At 37.9% G+C, this 23,823-nt stretch overlaps 1 protein-coding gene across 3 annotated transcripts in view; it reads left to right on the top strand.

The window, feature by feature from the left end:
* The window catches only part of GNG2 (G protein subunit gamma 2), a 113,552-nt gene extending 89,847 nt beyond the window's left edge, over positions 1–23,705 (top strand). For all 3 annotated transcript variants that reach the window (XM_025442899.3, XM_025442897.3, XM_025442900.3), the window contains exon 4: positions 20,467–23,705. In XM_025442899.3, coding sequence (XP_025298684.1) covers positions 20,467–20,595 — 129 coding nt within the window. In that variant the 3' untranslated portion in view covers positions 20,596–23,705. The remainder of the gene's footprint in view (positions 1–20,466) is intronic.
* Positions 23,706–23,823: the final 118 nt, after the last annotated feature.

Consider the following 23,823-nt stretch of genomic DNA (forward strand, 5'->3'; position numbering starts at 1 on the left):
TTACAAAAAAAATATGAATGAGACCTATCACTGATAGAAATAAGATATCCAAAAAGCATAATCATCAAATATCAACAGGAAGAAGCCAGCACCACACCCTGACTCCCTTCATATACTACTACTGAAGACACCAAAGGAATCGCCACTATAAGAGAGAAGAAGTGTTCATCTAACAAACTGAGCGCTAGGTGCTGATCTTCCTAGGCCATCTTCACATCCAAACCTCTGGACCCTTGCTACATCATTAGACCTCGCGTTGTTGGAGATACAGCAGCAGCTAGTGTTTCAGCACTTCTCCTGCACATCAGAGCGAGGCAGGCATGCTGTGGCAAAGTGTCAGATTATTTTTAGTTCGGCCGTTGGCTAAACTGCGACTGTTGACAGAGTTGTCAGCTAGCTGGTTTAGGGCTTGGTTATTCTGCCTTTAGGAATCCCTTCAAAGGCTTCTGAGCCCTTGGGCTTCTCCACCTACTTTGCCTGCGTGATCCTGTCAGCAAGAAAGGGCTTCTCTCTCAAGATCCTACGTCTGTGATTCTGCAGTCAGATAGTGACCTCTTCAAGCTTGGGCAGCAGTGTGTTATGTACATCCGGCGGAGCCCACTGTGGCTGAGGCCATGAGGAGCAGGGGGCAGGGAACACAGCTGGCATTAGAGCTTTGAGAGTCCCATCAGCAGGGGCGGCTGCAGAGAGAAGCTGTACTGTAGGAGGATCTGCATAGCATATTCATTTTTAAACCTTCTTGTGTCCTATCCCTTTGCATCACACATCCCGAGAGAATTGAGCTAATGAACCCATTATCTGTTCATAAGCCTCAGGCATATATAAATTACACTCCCAGCCTTTCTGTGTTTCTTTGTTAGCATTTCATTCAAGGACAGAAAGTAAAGAGAATCAAAGGAAGCTGCTGGGAAGGGATCTGGGGACAAGGAGAGAGAGGGGCATAGAGACTGTGACACTCAGATGTATGAGACAGCAATATAGTCACACTGATGTCGAGTGAAGATGGATAAAAGGAAGCTTGTCCTTAGAGCACAAGTTGAGGAAGCATGTCCAAAAGTAAAGGACAGCAGGACTTCAGTAAATCTATTTGTTCGCCACTGTATTAGGGCTCATTGGGTTTCTAATAATAGAAACCTAGCCCAAGTTCACTTAAGCAGGAAGAGGGGATTGATAATAAAAGATACAGTGTGTCTCAGATTCCAAGAGCAGAAATATAGCTGGGTAAGCAGTAGGAATAAGAGCTGGAAACTGGAGAGCTCTGTTACATGTCTCTGCCTCTGTGTGTCTGCCTCTTTCTTTTCCTGGGAAGAATAGATTTCTCAGCTGCCTATTCCATGTGGCAGATATGATGGCTGCTCACTGCTCCCAGGATCCCATGTCTCTTCCAGCTCCATGAAGAAAGAGATTGGTTGATTCAATTCCTTTTAGTCTCAAGTGCATATTCCTGGAATGGCATGTCTGTTCTAGCAAGAGTGAACCATCTACAGCCCCAATAACAGACATTAGAATCAAACCACATTGCACAAACATTGCTCCTAGGAGCTAACCCACCCATATGAATGGGAAAGGGTTAGATAGTTAAGGAGGAGTGAGAATCACTGTAAGCTGGAAAGATGCTCCTTGACAGTGGGCATCATCAGCATCATGAAAAATGACATAGATGTAAGAAAAGAAAGCCAAGGCTAGGAGCGTGTGTGAAATGATTGCTTCTTAACTACTTGTATATTCCATCAATTGACCCCATATAAGAATGTCATTTATTTCTTTTTTCTCCCAAATATTCCTAATAGAGCTTTCCAACTTGCTCTATTATCTCAAGAATATACTATGTAAAGTCCCATCTCTCTGGTTACTCTGGGTCCCTCAATGAGAATGCCCTTTCCCTCATTCTTTTCCTATCCACTACAGAATGAATGTTTGTAACCCCCCCTCCAAAAAATTCATATGTTGAAATCCCAGCCCCCAGTATCATAATATTTGGAGGTGGGGCCTTTGGAAGATGGTTAGCCCTCATGAATAGGGTTAGCGCCCCTTTTATAAAAGAGACCCCAGGGGGATCCCTCACCCTTCTACCATGCGAGGTAATAGTAAGAAGACATCTGTGAACCAGAAAGTAGACTCTCAATCTGACAGCACCTTGATCTCAGACTTTCAGTCTCCAGAACTGTGAGAAGTGAATTTCTGTAGTTTATAATCCATCCATTCTACAATATTTTGTTACAGGAATTTGAACCCACTAAGACCCTGTCTAAATCTTACTTTCCCATTAGGGGTCAGCTCCAGTCCCCATTTGTCCATGAATCTCTTGCCATTCTGCCTATATTTATTAATTGGTTTCATTTTCATCAAATAAAATTTTCTAATTAGACCACAGTCCTCAAAGACAAAGACTATGTCATTTACTTCTCTGTATTCTTCAGGGTGCTGGGCTACAGGGATTCAAGAAACTTTTTTTTTTAGTGAATAGCTTTAAGTTCATGTACTAAGAATGTCATATAACAGGACATCAGGAGCTGTAATTCACATGACATTTCCAGTGACATTTATGGTTTAGGAAATTGCAAGCATGAGTATAATTGGCCAAATAAAGCTGTGGTCATAGGGGCACCTGGGTGACTCAATCAGTTAAGTGTCCAACTCTTGATTTTGGCTCAGGTCATGATCTCAGGGTCCTGGGACTGAGCCCTGTGTCTGCTTGAGGATTGTCTCTTCCTCTCCCCCTGCCCTTCCTATTTGTGCTCACTTGCGCTTTCTGTCTGTCTGTCTGTCTCTCTCTCCCCCCATGAAATAAATAAATCTTTAAAAAAGAAACCTATAGTCATAGGGGAAAATTCATTGAAATACAAAAATGGGGATCCCTGGGTGGCGCAGCGGTTTGGCGCCTGCCTTTGGCCCAGGGCGCGATCCTGGAGACCCGGGATCGAATCCCACATCGGGCTCCCGGTGCATGGAGCCTGCTTCTCCCTCTGCCTGTCTCTCTTTCTCTCCCTCTCTCTGTGACTATCATAAATAAATTTAAAAAATTTAAAAAAAAAAAAGAAATACAAAAATGAAGAGAAGACAGGTGAAGAGCTTCATGTCTTGTGTTTGATTATAAGTAGCCAGAATTTATCATATATCTTCTCTTTAAAACAGGTCAACATAAAAATAGACTGATTTTCATAACTGACAAATATGTATAAATTATTAAACCAAATTTTATAATGATTAAATCATCTTTCTGATATTCACTCGTAAAAGATTAGAATTGAACTTCACAGAAAATGGTACTGAGAAATGGACCAGTTAAAACATTATGCTTGGTAGTAAAGAGGAGACATATATCCTAGGTTTGGGACTTTTGAAATCTTTTTCTAGCATTTGAAATGAAAGTTTTAACACTACTCCCCTAAAATGCTTGCATTTGAGGAGCACCTGGGTGGCTCAGTCAGTTTAGTGTCTGACTCTTGGTTTCAGCTCAGGTCATGATCTCATAGGAGCCCTGCATCCAGCTCTGTCCTCAGTGGGGAGGCTGCTTGAAGGTTCTCTCTCTGCTCCTTTCTCTCTCTCTCTCTCTCTCTCTCTCTCTCTATATATATATATATATATATTTATTTATTTATTTATATATCATAAATCAATCAATATTTTTTTTTAAATGCTTGCATTGGATTTATTAGGGAGAATGAGATACTATCTTCCTCATAGGCCAGTTGATAGTATTTTCAGAGATAATAAAATCAGTATAATATGTCAAAGGACTTAAAGAGGAAAGGGTTGTGTGTTCATACTTGGCCAATCCTAACTCATTCAATTTGCTAAAAATGAAGCAAAAACTTTAAAATTGAATTCACACATATGTTAATAATTGAGCTTGACATTTCATTTTGATGAGAGTTGAAATAACTTTTAAAAATTCAATAGATAATTTATTAAGCATCATGTACATGCTTAGCCTTATGCATTGTGTCTAGGAGCTACAGTAGTACTGTTAAACCTTGATAATTTGAAATTTGTAAGAAATGAATTTTTCTGAATAGCCCAGTTTTCAGGCAAGCTGAAGTCTCTTTTCTTAAAAATCTAACTATTTTGGATGACACTTTGAATATCTTTTTTTTATTATTAAATAGAGTAAATGAAGTATAATGTACTTTTTTGATAATTCTTTTGAAGTTATTAATTTCAAAAATATTATTCTATTTCTTTTTTTTTCAAAAAAATCCTTAGTACCATTAGTTTAATACCCCCATGGAGGAGAGGGAGGGGAGGACTACTTAGAATATTCACTCATTATTTTATAAATAAAAAATAGTCAATATCTCTCCATGCAATTTTACTTCCTCTAGTATAACAATCAAAGTTTGAGCCTAGGTGCTCTTCACACCCAAGAAAGACCCTTTAGACTCCATTTTGGCCACCAGCAGTGATGCAGGCATGATGATGATGTGAGATGATAGGTGACTTGCTGCCTTTCATTCCTGACTTTAATAATCTTACTGCCCACAATGCCTCTCATATTTTCAGTATAGTTCCAAAGCATGTCAAAGAATACTAAGGTTTCCTCTGCATTCACCAGTGTTTAAGTTGAATATTTTAATTTTTTCTTACTTAAATTATGTATTAATGATTCAAAGAAAAATGAAGACTTTAAAGTGGCCAGTTGCTTTTGACCTGAGCAAAAGATCTTTCTAGACAAATGTCAGACCAATCTCTCCTAGTTTGAAAATTATTAAAAAAAAAAAAAGAAAAGAAAAGGTTTTATCTATTTAGTCATGAGAGACACTGAGAGAGAGGCAGAGACATAGGCAGGGGGAGAATCAGGCTCCCCATAGGGAGCCTCACGTGGGACTCAATCCCAGGACAACTCTGGGATCACAACCTGAACCAAAGGCAGACACTCAACCATTGACCCAGCCAGGTGCCCCTACTTTGGAAATTCTATCTCTTCCCAGAGGTTTGGCAGTTTCTTTTGGCTTAAGGTATATTGCCAGGTCTATGACAATGATAAACTTCCCATTTCAGGCCTCCATTGCAGCACAGTCTTTGAGGTCCTTTGAAGCAACAAATTAAAGTTAAGTCAACCCTGGGTGGTGCCTTTAATGCAGGCAACTCAACTGAAGGACTTGGCTGAATAATTGATTTCCTTAACACACATGTGACTTTCCACATATAGGCAGTGACCACCTGTCAGTGCTTACTTCTTTGCCTGATGAGAAAAGCATTCTGCAACATCAATTTTAAAATGTGTCTTAATTTCAGAATGTAATGAAGACAGAACTATATCCTACATGCTGTAAATTCTTAGGTTTGATTTTTATCCTTACCAACAGCTGCTTCTCAGAGACGTCAGGATGACTTCCTAGAGTGGGCTCCTACATTTTCAGATGCAAAATCATAGTTTGGTGGCCTTCATTGGGACTGTCTAGGATCATCATTTCTTTACTTCCAGTGTAATTTAGAGAGGTTGCTGGAGAACTGGGTTTCAGTAATGGTCAATCTGAAGAGACCCATACTCTTATCAAATGTAATTCTTTCACTTGTACATCAGATCTCATCACTCTAACCAAGGTCATGCTCCACCACCTGTCCATCCTGAATCATCAGTTTTGGTTCTCTATTTCATCATTTCCATCAGTGTACAAACACAGTATTATTTCTCCATCTTAAATAAAATTTTAATTTTTTTCTCTGAATCACCCACTTCCTCTTCCAGCAACTGCCTCATTTGTTTGCTATGCTTTGTAGAACTTCCTGAAAAAGTTATCTATATTCACTATCTCTAATTTCTCTTTTCCCTTTCTTTTGAAAAATTATTTTTACTCTGGAAATAATCTCAAAGGTACAATAGGATTGCAAATGCAGTACCAAGAACTTTGTCTTCCGGGCAGCTGGGTGGCTCAACCCATTGGGTGTCTGCCTTCAGTTCAGGTCATGAGCCCAGGGTCCCGGCATCAGGCTGTGTCTGGCTCCCTGCTCAGTGGGGAGTCTGCTTCTCCCTCTGCCTCTCTCGCCAGCTTGTGCTCTCAATCTCTCAAATAAATAAATAAAATCTTTTTTAAAAAATAAAGGTTTTTATCTTCCCCTGAACCATTTGAAAATAAGTTGCCTGGCAGCCCGGGTGGCTCAGCGGTTTAGCACCACCTTCAGCCCAGGGCCTGATCCTGGAGACCCAGGATCGAGTCCCACATCGGGCTCCCTGCATGGAGCCTGCTTCTCCCTTTGCCTGTGTCTCTGCCTCTCTCTCTGTTTCTCATGAGTAAATAAATAAAATCTTTAAAAAAAAAAAAAAAAGAAAGAAAAGAAAAGAATTTGCCAACAGTTACCCTATCACTACCAAATACTTTAGTGTGTGGTACCTATAAATAAAAACATTCTTCTACATAATCATAATATAGTCATCAGAATTGGGAGGTTAACATTGATATGTTACTGATTTCTAATCCTCAGAGCCCATTTAAGTCATGCAAATCACCCTCGTAGTATCCCTTTTAGCTAAAGGACCCAACTCAGCATGATATGTTACATTTAGTTGTTCTGACCATAGACTTCCTTGGCTTTTGTGACCTTGACACTTTTGAAGATTATGGGCTATCCATTTTGTTGAATAGCACTCAATTTGGATTTGTCTGATATTTCCTTATGATTAAATTCAGGTAACAAAACTGGGACAGTAATACAGAATTGATGGGGTTATTTGTCTCATTACATTTTATCATTGGCATATGATTTCAAATTGTCACTTACTGGTGATGTTAACTTTGACTACTTAATTAAGGTGTTAACTTCCAGTTTCTTCATGTAAAGTTGTTCGTTTGTTTTTCATAGTTAATAAATATTTAGATTTTTGGAGAGAGACCTTGAGGCTGTATTAACTATCCCACTCCTCATTAAACATTCTGTTTTTTAAAGTTTATTTAATTATATTGATATGGACACATGGTTTCCTCTTTTATTCCATGATTTACAATCATATATTTTGATGTTTTAATTGGCACAGACTAAAAAACTAGGTACCGTGTGCTTTTGACATGACTCCATCATTCTATGAGTGCTTCCTTAGTGTCTGGCACAAAAAAGATGATGTAGGGTCCTCTTGTTATTTCCCTGCCCCAACCCTGGAATCACCCTTTTCTCCAAGAGTACTAGTTCCTTTGATATTTTTATTTAGAAATGAAAATCTGGATGCTAGATGTTCTCATTCCTGAAGTGTTTTGAAGTGTTGCTCTTCCAGGTTCCTCTCAGTGGACAGAGTTAGGGAATACTATATACACACACTTTTACATCTGCATTTATTTCTTTATCTTTGTATCTGTGTATACATAACCATGAGTTCATACCAACACTCTCAGGTCCTGCCCTACACCACAGAGTATATTCTGTCTTTCTACTTCCCATATTTATAACTCCCTTCACTGACCATGAGGATCCTTGATCCCCTTGTCTTTATTTGGACAACAATCCTGTAGGGAACTGAGGTCCCATTCCACAACATCTCCTCCCAACGTGGATGCATTCACATCCCCCTCAGGCTCCTATACTCTTCACCTGGCTATTTTCTGTATAGATGCTCTCCTCACCCTCCTCAAGCTCTGACATCCCACCATGGGTTCCTAACCTCCTAACCTATGGAGTCCTTTTAGCTTAGTCCCACCCAATCCCTTATAGGCTGAATTATTCATGAAGAAGGAGGAGGAGGATGCCCCATTTGTTTGTAAACCATGTGAGATTTTCACTCCCACCATTCTCTTGAACCTTCTCTCACCAAGGTTGCTGATGACTGCAGATGGCTAAACCTAACAGTTAATTCTCAGTTTCATCGTACTTGACCTACTGGCAGCATTTGTCATGGTTGATGATTCCTTATTTCCTGAAGCATTTCCCCCAGCATTTGGCTCTCCTCTGTCCCCATTCTCACAGGCTACTGTGTCTAAATTTCCTTATCTGGCTCCCCTTAGGCTCCCCAGCTTCTTACATTGAAGTGTTCCAGGGTTCAGTATTTGTCCCTCTCTTTCCTACCTAAATGTACTTACTCTCTTGAGGATCTTGTTCATTCCCAAGGCTTTACGTACCTTCTATATGGCCTTGATTCCCAAATTTATAGATCTAGTCAGTATCTCTCTCAAACTCCAGCATTGTATATCTCACTAACAGATATTTTAATTTCAAACAAAATTATATTCCTGATCTCACCCCAAAATTCTTCCCTGCAGCTTTCACCAGCTGAAATGAGAACAGTTTCATCCATTTGCTCAATCCAAAAACTTTGATAAGAGTTATCCTTAATAGTTCTTTTGTATTCATACCCTTTCTCTAGTACATCATAAATTCCTGGTGATTCTATATTCAAATACTGTTTATCCTGAATTATACCATTTCACACCACCTCTGAACTACTGCCACCTCTCTCTTAAATTACAGCAATAGTCTCCAGGGCAGTCTCTACTTTGACGCTTGATTCCCACAAAGTACTCACTGTTTTCCACACAGCATTTAGAGTGCTCCTTTACAATGCAAGGCAGTGCCTTCCCTTCATTCTGTAGGTTTTTATCAAAAGATTAAATATCTTCTCAATTAATCCCAACTATTGCAATCTGTTCCCCACGCCCCCTACACATACACATTCTTAATCCCTTTTACCCTGGTCTACTTTTCATTTCCTTATAAAACTTACTACCTTTTGGGGCACCTGGGTGGCTCAGTCGGTTAATATCTGACTCTTGATCTCCACTCAGGTCATGATCTCAGAATTGTGAGATTGAGCCCTGTGTTGAGCTCCTTGCTGGGCGTGGAGCCTGTTTGAGATTCTCTCTCCCTCTCTGCCCCTCCCACCCCCTCTCTTCCTCTCTGAATTTACTAATTAATTAAAACTTACTAACTTCTAACATTCTCTAACAATTATGCTTTCTTTTCTGTTCTCTCCATTCTCCCATTTAAATACTATATAGGCAATTTGATTATACTGTACATTGATATAGTTTGATTCATGTTTCTTCATTTGGGGTTTGCTGAGTTACTTGAATCTCTAGGTTTGTTTGCATCAACTATTATGTCTTTTTCAGCCACTGTCTTCAGATATTGTTCCTTCTGCACCCACAGTTATATGTGTATAATTTTCTTTCTGTCCTTCAGAGACCCCAATTATATGTGTATTCAGGTCCTTATGTTATCTTCTAGCTAGGTGCTCTGTTCATATTTTTTCTGTCTATTTTCTCTATACTTCATTTTGGAGAGTTCCTATTATTGTCGTCAAGTTCACTCATCTTTTCTTCTGCAGTGTCTAAGTCTGCTGCTAATTCTATCCAATGTATTATTTATCTCCGGAGATTTTTTTTTTTTTTTTTATTTATGATAGTCAGAGAGAGAGAGAGAAGTAGAGACATAGGCAGAGGGAGAAGCAGGCTCCATGCACCGGGAGCCTGACGTGGGACTCGATCCCGGGTCTCCAGGATCGTGCCCTGGGCCAAAGGCAGGCGCCAAACCGCTGCGCCACCCAGGGATCCCCCTATCTCTGGAGATTTGATTTGAGTCTTTTAAATATCTTTCCTTTTTTCTTTCCTCTTTTTATCATGTTTTGCTTTTTTTTTTTTTTTTTTTTTTTTACCTTTTTGATGTTATGGGCACTGTTTACAAAAGCTATCGTATGTATGTATGTATGTATGTATGTATTTTACAAAAGCTATCTTAACAATACCCTTATCAATTTTATTATCCTGTGTCACTTCTGGGTCTTCTTTGTATTAATTTTTCTCCTTATATGGGAGAGATTTTTTCCTACTTAATTATATGCCTGATTTTTTTATTGGATTCTAGACATTGTGGCATACTGAAATTTTTTGTGTTCCTTTTAATATTCTGGGGTTTTGTTTTATGGTACAGTTAAGTTACTTGGAAACATTTGATCTAATCAAGGCTTACTACTAAACATTGGTAATCCATATCAGCCTTTAAGCTAGGCCAGTTTGATACTACACTTAAAGCACTACCCTTTCTAGGACTCTACTCAACCCCTCAGTGTTATGAGATGTTTTTACTTCATCAAGGCAGGTACAAACTATTCTAGCCCTGTGTGATCGCCAGAGATTGTTTTATTTGATCCTTTCTGATTTTTTTTTTTTTTTTTTTTTGCAAAGCCTCAAGCAGGTTCTCTCACATATGGTGCTAATCAGTATTCAGCTAAAGACTCAAAAGAAATCCTTCGGAGGCCTCCAGAGCTCACACGTTCTTTCTCTCTTCCTCTCTTTTTGTGTCTGTGTAGCTCTTTCTTCTCTATTTACTCTCCCCTCAACTCAAAGAGTTTCCTTAATTCTGTTTTGGTGATCCCTCCCTGTGCCATGGCCTAAAAACCCTTTTTATACAGTAAGCTGGGACAATCATGCGGCTTATGTTATCTCCCTTCTCTCACTGATCACTGTCTTGTGCTGCCTGTTGCCTAACCTTTAAAAACTACTTGTTCCTATATTTTCCCAGTGTAATTGGTGTATTTTTTTCATTATAGTCTGAATTTAAAAGTCTAGAAAATTACATAAGTTCCACAAGAACAGAAATCTTTGGGTATTTTGTTCCTTTATTATTCCAAGTATCCAGACCTATGCCTGGCTTATTAGGTACTCAGTAAATATTAGTTGAACAGAATATTTGTTGAATAAGATTATCTTTGAGAACTTCTTCAGCGGTTATCTATCACATGTCTGGCATTGATCATACAGTGGTAGATAAAGCAGATATAGTTTCTGCCTTCATAGACTATACTGCCTAAAGTGAAAGACAAATATCAAACAGCAAATAAACAATGGTTGTCATTATAAATTGTGAGAAATGCTTTCCTATAAAGGAAAAGAATGGGATGAAAGAACATAATGAGGAAAGTCATTATTGGATGAAGTGGTCATTAAAGACTCTGCAAAGAGGCAGTATTTCAGCTGACTCCTAAAGGAAGAGAAGAAGGAGTCAGGCTGTTGAGAAAATAGGGAAAAGAATGTTCCAGGGAATTGTATGTGTGAAGCTCTGAGACAGAAAAGAGTTTGGAGCTTCTATAACATTAGCGGAGGCGTGTGTGAGGAGGGAAGAATGCCACACATGAAATTGGAAAGATAGGCAGGCCCAAAGCGTGCAAGACCCACGGGCTGTTTTAAGATGTTTTGGTTCTCTATGAAGTACAATGGGAAACTATTAGAGGTTTTGAGTAAGAGAGTGGTATGAGCCAATTTATATTTTTAAATTAACTTTCTAGCTGCAATATGGAAAATACTACTCTTGGCACGGTAGTCAAAGCAGGGAATTCGTTTACAACTGAGATTCTTAAACTTTTTTTCTGCCCTAGACCTGTTTGGCAGCCTACTGAAGCATATGGTCTCCTTCTCAGAGTAATGTTTTTGATTATAAAGGAAACTAATCATATGGGAATACAATTTATCAGAATATTTTTTAGAAAAACATTTGTGATAGAGTTATATATGTACTCCTTTATTAACTGTATAAGATCTTATAGTGGGTCTGTAATTATAAAGTAGGTGAACATAAATGAAATGTTGAGATATTTGTAATAACTTTTAATGTGATGGGAAATATCTGATTTCTATAGCTAATCAAGTCAGAGGGACTGCTAATGTTAGTGTTGTGTATTGTCTACATCTGGGAATGTAATGGACAGAGATGCTTGACGTTAGTGAAGATAGAGATGTAATTTTTATCATCAATGTTCATAAACCACCCCCTTGAATTCTATCTGTTGACTCTGTGTTAGTCCATTTGAGCTGCTATAACAGAATACCATAGACTGGGTGCTTTTTAAACTACAGACATTTTTTCTCACAGTTCTGGAGACTGAGAAGTCCACAATCAAGGCACTGGCAGATTCCATGTGTAATGAGAGTATGCTTCCTGATTAGTAGATGGCTGACTTCATACTATGTTCTCACATGGCAGAAGGGGCGAGGGAGCTCTGTGATCTCTCTTATACTCTCTTATGGCACTAATTCCATTCATGAGAAACTCCAAATTCCATCACATTGGGACTTAAGTTTCAACATATACATTTTGGAGGGCACAGACATTAATTTTTTAGCAGACTCCTTTGGAAACCCAAATTAATCACTTTTTATTTAATGAGTTATTTCTGTAAACATGGAGCAAGAAGATGGAGGCTTAAACTTGGGTAGTCACAACAGCCATGACAATAAGGAGACAAATTTGAGATATTTTTGGAGGAATAATCAACAGGACATAAAAGAGAGAGATTGCCTAGAGTTACTGGGGAAACCTTAATGGAAGTAGGCCTAGGGCTATATAATGTAAAAGGCACTGTGTGCAAAATGTTATAGTAGAGATAGTCAGAAAGAGACTTGCCAGGCAGACTACTGCTTGACTCGTTTAAGGTAGGGGACAAGGATGACACTATGGGTTAGAAAGGAAGAGTAGCCATAGGATTAAGTCAGGAACACTAAGACTCACTGCTCAGCCACTTGTGAGCTATGAGACCTATGGTAAACACCTTCCTAATGAAGCCTCAAATTCACATATTTAAGATGAGAATAATAGCTTGTGACCCATAATATTGTTGTAAGGATTAAATAAGATACTGTATGTACAGTGGTTAGCACAGTTCTGACATGTGGCAAGGGCAGATAAATATTAGTAATTATTCTCATTACTGCTAGGATTCTGACAATGTGTTGGACTCTCACACAGAATTGCAATCTAGTTAAGGAAACAAGATAAAAGTCATACAATATTTTGAGAAAGAAACCATTCAGAATCAAGTGTTCAAATATAAGATATAAGCAACTCTTAAGCTATTAATTTTGCCCAATATAGCACTTACTGTATCATAAAAAGATTTTGAACATTTCTGCCACATACAGGCATACCTTGTTTTATTTTGCTTTGCTTTATTGCATTTCTTAGCTACTGCGGTTTCTACAAATTGAAGGGTTTTTGGCAACCCTGCATTGAGCAAGTCTATTTGTGTCATTTTTCCCATAGCATTTCCTCACTTGGTGACCCTATGTCACATTTTGGTAATCCTTGCAATATTTTACACTTTTTCATTATTTGTTTTGGTGATCTGTGACTAGTGATTGTGACTTGCTGAAAGCTTAGATGATGGTTAGCATTTTTAAATTATGAAGTATTTTTTAATTAAAGCATATACATTGTTTTCTTAGGTATAATGCTATCGTACACTTAATAGACTACAGTATAGTGTAAACATAACTTGTATATGCCCTGGGGAACCAAAAAATTCATTTGACTCATTTTATTGTGGTATTCACTTTAATGCAGTGGTCTGGAACTGAACCTGCAATATTTCTAAGGTAGGGCTGTGTTTGTGTGAGCATTGCAGAAGAGTAGGGATGGTGCTGGATTTCTGCTTAATAAGTGAATTTTAGATATTACTGTTGCCTGGTCTTTGCTGCTTACAGCTGAGCTCCTGTTTGGGATAATAATGACTATGGCTCAAACAAGTAAAAGGCACACACATAAAAAAAAAAAAAGTAATTGAGATTCAGTCTGAAAGTCTGTCCTTTGCTTTCATTTGGAGGAGCTAAGACAAGAACAGGCTGTTTCCTTTCATTCTATCATAGTAGCATTTCATAAAGATGCACAAAGAATTTCAAATTCAACCTTTAGAACTAGCCCTGCATTTGAGTAGCTCATATGTAGATAACTGTGGCTTACTGGCAAAACATTAGGGTTCAGTTTTTTTTTCCTGCCATGTACTTTGCTGTATGACATTCAACAATTCAAGCAATCTGTTGAGCCTTAATTTTCACCTATGAAAGGAATTTAACAATTCCAACCTCAGGATTATTGTGTAGATCAAAAGAGAAAACTCAATGTCTGAAACATAATAGGAGCAAAATAAAAATATTTTTACAAGCAATATAATGTCAATTAAAGAGCAACACTTTAAGCCAAAAGCTGTAGCAACAGACAAAGTCATTATATAATGTTAAAGGGGTCAGTTCATCAAGAGGATATAGCCATCATAAATAAATATACATGAACACAAAAATACCTAAATATATTAAGCAAATATCACCAGACCTGACAAGAGAAATAGACAGCAATGAAATAATGGTAGGGAATAGCCCACTTTTAACAATGGATAGATCACCCAGACAGAATATTTATAAGGAAACATTGTACTTGAACATATATTAAAACAAATGGATCTAAAAGACATATACAGACCATTCCATCCAATAGCAGCAGAATACACATTTTTCTCAAATATACACATTAAGTTCTCCGGGTAGGACAAATAATAGGCCACAAAATAAGTCTTCACTAATTTAAGAAGACTGAAATTTTACCAAGAATCTTTTCCAACCACAGTGGTATGAAACTACAAATCAATAACAGGAGGAAAATTGGATAATTCACACATATATGGAAATTAAACAGCACATTCCTGAACAGCAAACCAATAGATCAAGAGGAAATTAGAAGGCAAATAAAAAAATACCTGGAGACAAAAAAGTGGAAACACAACATCCCTAAACTTATGAGAAACAGCAAAAGCAGTTCCAAGAGGGAAGTTTATAGCAATAGTCACCAGCATTAAAAAATAAATAATTAAAGATCCTAAATAACCTAACTTTAAACCTCAGGAACTTAAAAAAGAACAAATTGGAACACCTGGGTGGCTCAGTGTTTGAGCATCTGCCTTTGGCCCGGGGCGTGATCCTGGAGTCCCGGGATCAAGTCCCATGTCAGGCTCCCTGCATGGAGACTGCTTCTCCTTCTGCCTGTGTCTCTACCTGTGTCTCTGCCTCTCTCTCTCTGTGTCCTTCATGAATAAATAAATAAACTATGAAAGGAAGGAAGGAAGGAAGGAAGGAAGGAAGGAAGGAAGGAAGGAAGGAAGGAAGGAAGGAAGAAAATTGAGCCTGAAGTTAGCAGTTACATAAAGAAATAAAGATAAGAGCAGAAATAAATGAAATAGATATCAGAAAAATAATAGAATAGATCAATGAAACTAAGAGCTGATTTTTGAAAAGATGAACAAAACTGACAAATCTTTAGCTAGGCTGAGGGGAAAAAAAGAAAACTCAAAATAAAAAATGAAAAAGACATTACAGTTGATACCACAGAAGCACAAAGGATCATGAGACTACTGTGAAAAATGATATGCCAATAAATTGGATAACAACCTAGAAGAAATGGATAAATTCCTAGAAGCATAACACCTTCCAAGACTAGGTCATAAAGACATAGAAAATCTGAACAGACCAATAAAAAGTTAAGGGATTGAATCAGTAATCAAAACCTCCAAACAAGGAAAAGCCCAAGACCAGATGGTTTCCCTGGTGAAATCTACCAGATATTTTAAAAAGAATGTATGCTAATCCTTCTTAAACTCTTCCAAAATTGAAGAGGAGGGAATACTCCCAAAGGAATTATAAAACGCCAGAATTACCCTGATATCAAAGCCAGATAAAGATGCTACAAGATAAGAAAACTATAGGCCAATATCCCTAGTGAATAGATGCAAAAAATCTCCACAAAATATTGGCAAGCCAAATTCAACAGTTCATTTAAAGTATCATACACTACAGTTAAGTGGGATTTATCCCTGGGAGGCAAAGATGGTGCAACAAATCAACAAAATGTGACATATCACATTAATAGAATGAAAGATAAAAATCATATGATCATCTCAATAGAGGCGGAACAAGCATTTAACAAAATACAACATTCTTTCATGATAACTCAATAAATTGGGCATAGAAGTAATGTGCCTCAACATAATAAGGCCATATATGGCAAGCCCACAGCTAACATTATCTTCAATGATGAAAAATTGAAAGCTTTTCTTTTAAGATCAGGAACAAGACAAAGGCTCCTACTTTCACCACTCCTATCCAACATAGTACTGAAAGCTCTAGCCAGAGAAGTCAGGTAAGAAATAGAAATAAGAGGCGTCCAAATTAGAAAGGAAGAAGTAAAATTGTCTCTGTTGGAAGATGACATGATCTTATATATAGAAAATTCTAAAGATCCCACACACAAAATAACTTAGAACTAATCAACAAAGTAAGCTAAGCAGTAAAGTAGCAGGATACAAAATCAGCATCAGACATCCATTATGTTTTTAAATAAAAAGAATTAAATAGAAAAAGAAATAAACTCTCAATCATAATAGCACCAAAACAATAAAATACTTATTAATAAATTTACCCAAGAATGTGAAAGGGCTGTACACTGAAAACTAGGACTTTAATGAAAGAAATTGAAGACACAAAAGGAAAAAATAGTCTGTGTTCATAGATTAGAAGAATTAGTATTGTTAAGATGTCCATACTACCCAAAACCGTCTATAGATTCAGTGCAATCCATATTAAAGTTCCAATGGCATCTTTCACAGAAATAGAAAAATAATAATAAAATTCGTATGGAACCACAAAAGAACCTGAATAGCCAAAGCAGTCCTGAGAAGCACAAAAGTGGAAGCATCACACTCCTGATTTCAAACTCTATTACAAAGCTATAGTAATCAAAATAGTATGGCATAAAAAATAGACACAAAAACCAATAGAAAAAAAATAAAGAGCCAAGAAATAAACCCTAGTATATACCATCAATTAATATTTGACAAGAATACTTAATAGGAAAAGATCATCTCTTCAATAAATGGTATTGGAAAAATTGGATAATCATATGCAAAAGGATGAAACTGGATCCATATCTTACACCACCACAAAAATTAACTCAGAATGGATCAAAGGCTTAAATGTGAGACCTGAAACTTCACTCCTAGAAGAAGACATAGGGGATAAGCTCCTTGACATTGGTCTTCGCCATGATTTCTTGAATATGACACCAAAAGTACATGCAACAAAAGCAAAACTAATTAAGAAGGTCTACGTGAGACTAAAAAGGTTCTACACAACAAAAGACAACAAAATGAAAAGGCAACCTATGGAAAAGGAGAAAATACTTGCAAACCATATATATGGTAATGGATTAATATTTAAAATATATAAAGAATTCACACAAGGAAAAAAATCTGATTAAAAATGGGCAGAGGAACTGAGTAGACATTTTTCCAAGAAGTCACATAAATGGCCAACATGTATGTGAAAAGCTGTTCAATATCACCAATTAGGGGAATGCAAATCAAAAACACAATGAGGTATCACTTCACACCTGTTAGAACGGTTATTACCAAAAAAGACAAGTGATAACAAGTGTTGGTGAAGATGCAGAGAAAAGGGAACCCTTATCTGCTGTTGGTGGGAATGTATAATGGTGTAGTCAGTATGGAAAACACTATGGAGGGTCCTCAAAAAATCAAAAGTGGAATTACCATATGATCCAGCAGTTCCAGTTCTGGATATATATTCAAGGGAAATGAAATCAGGATTTCAAAGAGATATCTGTGCCCTCATATTCATTGCAGCTTTATTCACAATAGTCAAGATATGGAAACAACCTAGGTGTCCATCTTTGGGTGAATGGATTAAGAAGCTGTATTATATACATACTAATGGAATATTATTCCACCATGAAAAAGGAAACGTGGCCATTTGTGATATATGATGGACCTTGACAGCACTATGCTAAGTGAGATAAAACAGAGAAAGACACTCACATGTGAAATCTAAAAAATCTGACTCACAGAAACAGAGTAGAATAGTGGTTGCCAGGGGCTGGATGGTGAGGAAAGTGGGGAGATGTTAGTCAAAGGCTATAAACTTCCAGTTATAAGATGAGTAAATTCTGGGGATAGAATGGACAACATGATGACCACAGTTAACAATACTGTATTATACATTTGAAAGTTGCTAAAAGAGCAGATCTTAAATGTTCTCACCACATACATACAAAAGAAAGGTAATTATGAGAGCTGTTAATTAACCTACTGTAGTTATCATTTCACTATATAGTAGTGTATCAAATCATTACAATGTACACCTTAAAGTCACACACACTATTATATATCAATTATATCTCAAAGCTGGAAAAAAGGTAAATAAGAGGTCATTTTAAATGCAAAAAAAAAAAGGTGAGACTGACTTTTACGTAACTATATTGTACTGCCTTGAATAGTGCCCCTAAACCTACCTGGAACCTGAGAATGTGATCTTATTTGGAAGTAGAATATTTGTAGATGTCATCAAGTATGAGTCATCGAGCTCATACTGAATTAGGGTGGGCCCTAATCCAATGATTGGTAGGTAGGAAATTTGAAGATAGACAAAGAAGAGAATGCCACGTGAGGACAGAGACATACAGAACAGAAGGCTATGTGAGGATACGGGCAGAGATTGGAGTGATGCATTTATAAGCCAAGGGACACCAAGGATTGCTGGAAACCACCAGGCACTAGCTAAGAAGCATGGAGCAGATTCTCCTTAGGCCTCCAGTGGGAACCTTGATTCTGAACTTCCAGTCTCTAGCACTGACAGGAAATAAATTTCTGTTGTTTTAAGTCACCAGTTTGTGGCAATTTGTTAAGGCAGACTGAAGAAACCAATACACATCTAATAATACCTATATCTCTTTGTATCAATCAGGGTAGATGAGGTTTTGTCGTAGTAACAAAAGGTCCTCTCGTCCCATTCTTAGGGGCTTACAACAACAAAGATATACTTCTTATTCCCACCACATGTCCTTTACAGATCAGCTGCCACACCACACCATGTCACTTTGATCATGGACCCTGGCAGATGCAGCAGCCTCTATTCAGAATATTGCCTCTGTCTGGCCTGTGATGAAAGGAACAGAGAGTCCAAAAATTCAAAGACTTATGGGATTAGAAGATGAAAGCAGTAAACTATAAAATTGAAAGGCCTTTAAGTGACAAAGCTGTAATCAACTCAGCCATAAGGCAAGGCACAAATCAAGGATATAGCCACTGTGCCTTTTGTTAAAACCTCTGAATCAATTAAGGTGATTCTCAGCAAATAATTTCAGCTGGAAAAATTGGCAGAGAGAAGAGCATGGCAAACTATGTATTGGTTCTTGATACTTCTGCCCCAAAGTGACCCATATCATTTCTCTCATACCTCATTGGCCAGAGCAACTCTGATGTCATTGTGTGGGTATGTATAATCCACCTGTAGGGTGGGGCAGTGAATTTTTTTTAGCAATAATATAATCAATCCTGCTCTCACAGAGGATTATCCTTTCAGTGGTCACTTTAAAAGACTATCATAGTAGTACAGTGATGTTAAAAAATCTTTTGGAATGATCTCCAGTGCAAGTATATTATGTCAGGTAAGAAACAGACTCCTAAACTCCATTTAGGGTTTTTGAGCCCAAATGACATTCCTCAGGTAGATCACCCACCTAGTTCCCAGATGTGGTCATAATTGACCTTTAGTTTATTTTCCCAAATTAAGTCCACCCTCAAGTAGTAAAAATTTGCCATTGTCAAGGCTGGTTGAAAGAAGGTATTCCAGACAATTCTCAAGAAGAAGCTACAGAAATGTGAGAAACTGCATTAGTGAAATCACTGACCAACCTCACAATGGGATTCCCTAAGGGATACAGTATTGGATTGAAGTAATATATTTATCAGATGTATAATAAATTATATATAATGATATATATGTATATATTGTAATATATGAAAATACATGAAGTTATGTATTTTATATATGTGCGTTTTTTGTTTTATATATAACACATATATATTCTAACGTGTTGGTTTAAAAAGGAAATCAGGGGCACCTGGTGGCTCCAGGGTGTTAAGTGTCTGCCTTCAGCTCAGGTGGTGATCCCAGAGTCCTGGGATTAAGCCCCACATGGAGCTCCCTACTCAGCAGGAGTCTGCTTCTCCCTCTCCCTATTTTCCTGCTTGTGTGCGCGCTCTCGTGTGCTCTCTCTCTCTTTCTTTCTCTCTCTCTCTCTCTCATAGATAGATAAATAAAATCTTTTAATAAATAAAAATAAAAAGTTAACCAACATGGCTTCATGCATCCTAACAATTCCAGAAGCAAGGAGGTACAACTATGGAATAGTAATCATGGCTAGGCCATGTGGAAAGCCTACTATGTGCCAGGCACTAAGCCATTTGCCTGGATGATCTCATTTAACCCTTGCAGCCAGGGCTGGGAGTAACTAGAATGAGGTGAGTAAGGAGGCACAAAATTTAAGTAGAAACCCCCCCCCCCCCTTACCAGGGCTATACCAATGCCAGGTTGATCCTCACAAGACCCGAACAGTGAGCAGCACTCCATTCTGTTTGTGCCTCACTCACCTCGCCCAAGTCCCGGACCTGCTGGAGACAACCCCATGAGATCGAGATCACCAAACTCCTTCTTTGCAGACGAGCAAATGGGGGCCCTAAGGAGGTTGAGGGCGCAGCCTCATTTTCCCGTGAGCTAGTGATGCGTGCCCCTGGGAGTTGAGCCGAAGTCCTGGGGGAGGGGGGCGTGTAGGTAGACTTGGAAGTCCGGGCCCTGGCTGCATGCACCTGCGTGGATGCTTCCCCAAATGCTCCTCTAAAGGTCCCGTTGTTCTTGTCCTCCTCTCCAGGTATCCAAGGCGGCTGCAGACTTGATGGCCTACTGCGAGGCACATGCCAAGGAAGACCCCCTGCTGACCCCCGTCCCGGCCTCAGAAAACCCATTTAGGGAGAAGAAGTTCTTCTGCGCCATCCTTTAAGTCTTCACGAGGAGCCTGAAGAGCCTCAGGGCTCCTGGGACACTGATGTCGAGTTTTTAGCAAAGTGGGCGCCTTTCTAGTCCACAGCATTTAAAGAGAGGGAGGAGAACCATCCTGGAAACTCCAGGCTATGCATGTTTAAAGAACTGGTCCCCTTGATGACAATGAAAGCCAAACCACATCCCGAGTTAAGAGATCTGATCACTGCAGAACCGCCTGGAGGAGGGGAATATGTAAAGATAAAATCCGCCTCATTTCTTTTCTGCTATCCCTCCCCAAACCTTATGTTTCTGCTTCATATTTAAAAAATAAAAATAAAACAGACAGCTGTACTGAGCTCAGATATGTATGACCTTCTTGGAATGAATATTGCCTTTAGAATACCCTTTGATAAGCTGAATTGTCCAGTGTAGCCGCAGTTTGGTTTAATGGCATTGATGTTTAGTCTTTGTGCCTTTTTCTTTTGTTCTTCTCTCATCCCTCTCCTTCCACCCCTTCCCATTAGAGTAGTACAGAGATAAGACTGGATTTGTCTATAAGACTGAACTCCAAGGATGAGCACCCAAATATTTAGGGAGATGTTCCCCGTGGTTGACCCTCATGGTAATAACAAAAAAATGCCAGTTGTCTGTGTTCTCCTATCACACTTCTTAACATTTGTACATGATAGCTTTGATTCTGCAAGTAAAAGTAAATCATGTGTTGTGACTGGTGCTTTCATATATTTGTGACAATTTTTGAGTAATACTGCATGAAAATGTCCCTATGTTACATCCATTCAGAAGGTTTGTGGTTTTAACTAAAGTTTGGAACCAAAATGAGAGAGAAAAGAAGCTAAAAAAGAAAAAAAACTCAGTGTCTTGAAAACTGAGATTACCTCAGAGCCTTAGCCATGCCCAGAATACCTCTGAGTTCACAGTGACGTAGACACCTCTTCCATGCATTTTCCAGAATCTGAAGCATTTTGGTTGTATCTAGGATCCAGAGCAGTCCCAGAAACAGCAAGCAGGAGAAGGGAAGAATTCACCATCAGTTGGGAGGCATTCTTGTCATAGTGTAAGAGCAAATCTCATCTTTCCCTGAATCGTGGAAATTCTAGATTGAAAGAACACGTTCTATTTGTTCAAGTACCTGGAGAAATAAATCAATGGCTCCAGAGAAGACCCATTCTCAGAATCCTGGCTGTTCACCTGCCAGGGAGAGGGGCAGATATGACCCCCTTTCACCCCAAAGCCAGCAACACCAGAAGGGGTTCTGGCTCTTTTTGCCTCTGAGATGGTCTTCGCTTTTCACTCACAAAATTTTTCAATAGAACCATTTCTAGTTTTGTTCTCCATCTTGTTTGTTAGAGTCTCTCAGTCTTTATTTATAACTTGCTTGCAGCTAGAGCTCTCTCTCCCCAAGAGATAATATTGAAAGTGATTTTTCATTACAGCTCTAGCCTTCTTCAGTAATGGAAGGTCCTGGAAACCTGTGTCACTTTTTTCTGTGCCATTCTTAGGCAAAAGAGGACTGCTCTTACAACTCACTGTTAACTTTAAAATTGCAAAAGACCATTTCCAAATTCTATTTTTCCAAATTCTATTTTCTTTTCATTCTCTTCTGTTTAAAAAAAAAAAAGATGGAAAGGAAGAAAAAGAGAAGATATAAAAGCTTAATATGCCAAGGACAGATTTTTGAAGGGGTTAGTAAATATTTTCGTTAGCTCCTTTTATGGGCATGATGGTAAAAGAATAAATACATCCAATTAAAGCTCACACCTAGGGCAGGGAACAAAGGAATGCTGAGATGCTTGCAAAATGTATGAATGTACTTCTATAACCAGATACTTCTGTTCAAACCTTGGGATGTTGTAATAGTCGGTGAGACACTAATGAAGATTTAGTAGGAAGACCTTGGCAGAGTATTTATTAAACTATATGCCGTATTGTACCATTAGCTTAGTAATACTGTGGAATCAGCTAAAACTGTATCACATTTTTAAAATTAGCCAAAACATGAATTGAATATGTGGTCACATAAAAAAAAAAAAACCAAACCTTGAATAAAGCACCTTTTGATGGTGATTAAGGCGTCATTGTACGGATTTTCATAATCCACACCATTTATTTTCCTTAGAGGGATGTTTTATATCTTTATGTAAATCTAGATCTTTGGAGCAATTAAAATGGAATTAAAACTTGAAGGAAGCACCGTAATAATATGGCTCTGGTAATTAAAAGTTAAGGAAGTTCCAAACTGCATGTGACCTTGTTTACAAAAGAAGAGAAAAAGCAGAAAATACACAGCCCCTCTGAATTTAAGTTTAAGGAAAATGTTTCAGCTTTTTCATATTCATGTCCTGTAGTATGGTATTATAATTCCAGAGTGTCTATATGAGTTTTTGCTTATTGGTATTTTTACTTGTTAAGGGGGAAAGAAATCTTTTGATGACTTATACCTCTAAAGAGCTTTAATTCTGTATAGAAAGAGCTGTTAGAAATCCAACAATCATTTCCACCAGCATAACTTTATCTAATAGAAAATTTTAACTTAATTATTCAAGGCCCTAATTTCTGTGTATAATGTATTGGATAGTAATGAAAATCTGCCATGCAGTTAAACTATAACAATAACCCTCATGTTAGGAAAAAAAATCTTGCACATCTGCAATATTAACTCTGATTTCTTTTTTCTTTTTTTTTTTCAGTTTCAAATCAAGTATTATTTCATTTAAATTAGAAATTGCAAAATAGTACTATGACCTGAGACTAATTTTGATAATAATATTTGAAAGAGATTGCTTACCAAGGAAAAAATTAAAAACCATTTCTCCACATGCTCCTATTCACAAATGGGATTTGGGGAAATTAAGCATGTTGTCTTAGATTTTTGTAGTTTTTTTTTTTAATATTTGCTTCAAGCTGCTTCTGGCAATGGTAAATTATTACGTATCATTAATGTTTTCCCAACCCAAGGATTGTTCACATTTTTCCTATACAATATCTATGGAGTGTGTCTTTCAAAGAGAGGAAAATACAGAAATGTGAAAGCGGGAAAAGCTGAATGTGATGTGCACATTTTCATCCCATACAATGTATTTGTTTTAATAAATGGAATTTTCAAATTCATTTCATATGCAGTCAATTTCATTGCAAGGGCCTATAGGGGCACGTCACCCATTGATTTCATGGTTAACATGAGAAGGATGATGACATAACAGGATGGGTGGGGAAATAGGAACCCATT

The sequence above is a fragment of the Canis lupus genome, chromosome 8, assembly GCF_003254725.2.
Source record: "Canis lupus dingo isolate Sandy chromosome 8, ASM325472v2, whole genome shotgun sequence".
Lineage (NCBI taxonomy): Eukaryota > Metazoa > Chordata > Mammalia > Carnivora > Canidae > Canis > Canis lupus.